The 674-nt window shown below is 48.4% G+C and overlaps 1 protein-coding gene across 1 annotated transcript in view; it reads left to right on the top strand.

The window, feature by feature from the left end:
* Nucleotides 1–471: 471 nt before the first annotated feature.
* LOC309446228 (BPI fold-containing family B member 4-like) overlaps nt 472–674 on the top strand; it is a gene marked incomplete at its 5' end in the record, with an annotated part of 15345 nt that continues 15142 nt past the window's right edge. Inside the window, one exon of the mRNA XM_082065777.1 lies at nt 472–492. Coding sequence (XP_081921903.1) covers nt 472–492 — 21 coding nt within the window. The remainder of the gene's footprint in view (nt 493–674) is intronic.

Here is a 674-nt window from a genome sequence, read left to right as displayed (position 1 = left end):
GATGTTGAGAAGATTCCAAACTCTCTGAAGCTCGCCCGGCCTTATCTTGGAGGCAGACCAGCGAGCGGCTGCCTCAGGCAATAAAATATCAGTGGCAGCAAAAATGCGTAGTGATTATTTATGGTCTGAGCACCTGCAGTCAGGAGAGGCTGCTGGAAACTACCAGAGCCTGGTGATGCCATGAAGAATCCAGTTCTTCATTTTGGAGACAATATTAATGGCCGCGTCCTTATCATGGTGATCCAGCCGAAACAGCTCATCGGTTTCACGCACAAGCTCCTGTTGGAAGCATCTGTGCCTCCCAATGTTTGCAAAGGGTGTCTCTTGCTCAGTGGTGGGATGCTAAAAGCAACTGTAGAACCTTATTAGGTTTTGATTAGACGGCAGCAGGCTTTTAACTGTACCCCGTTTTGCTGCTCTGCATTGTCACCGTGCACCTTCCCGCTTGCCGGGGCCACTGGCAGCGCGGGGATGTTTGGCATGTCCACGCAGGTGAGTGTGTCACCATTGCACAGGTGAGGAGCTCTGGCTGCTGAGCTCATTAGTGGATGTTGTTAATGGATCAGTCTGTGCTGTTCCAACGTTAACAAAGTCTTGTTTTTATTGTGTGAGTGAAATTGGCCTTGAACCAACTTTTATTTCTTTAGACTTCACTCTATAGTGTGAAATTCTAG

The sequence above is a fragment of the Streptopelia decaocto genome (assembly GCF_964273445.1).
Source record: "Streptopelia decaocto genome assembly, chromosome: 14".
In the NCBI taxonomy this organism is placed as follows: domain Eukaryota; kingdom Metazoa; phylum Chordata; class Aves; order Columbiformes; family Columbidae; genus Streptopelia; species Streptopelia decaocto.
Note: the sequence above shows the minus strand (reverse complement) of the source record. Positions and strands in the feature narration are given on the sequence as shown.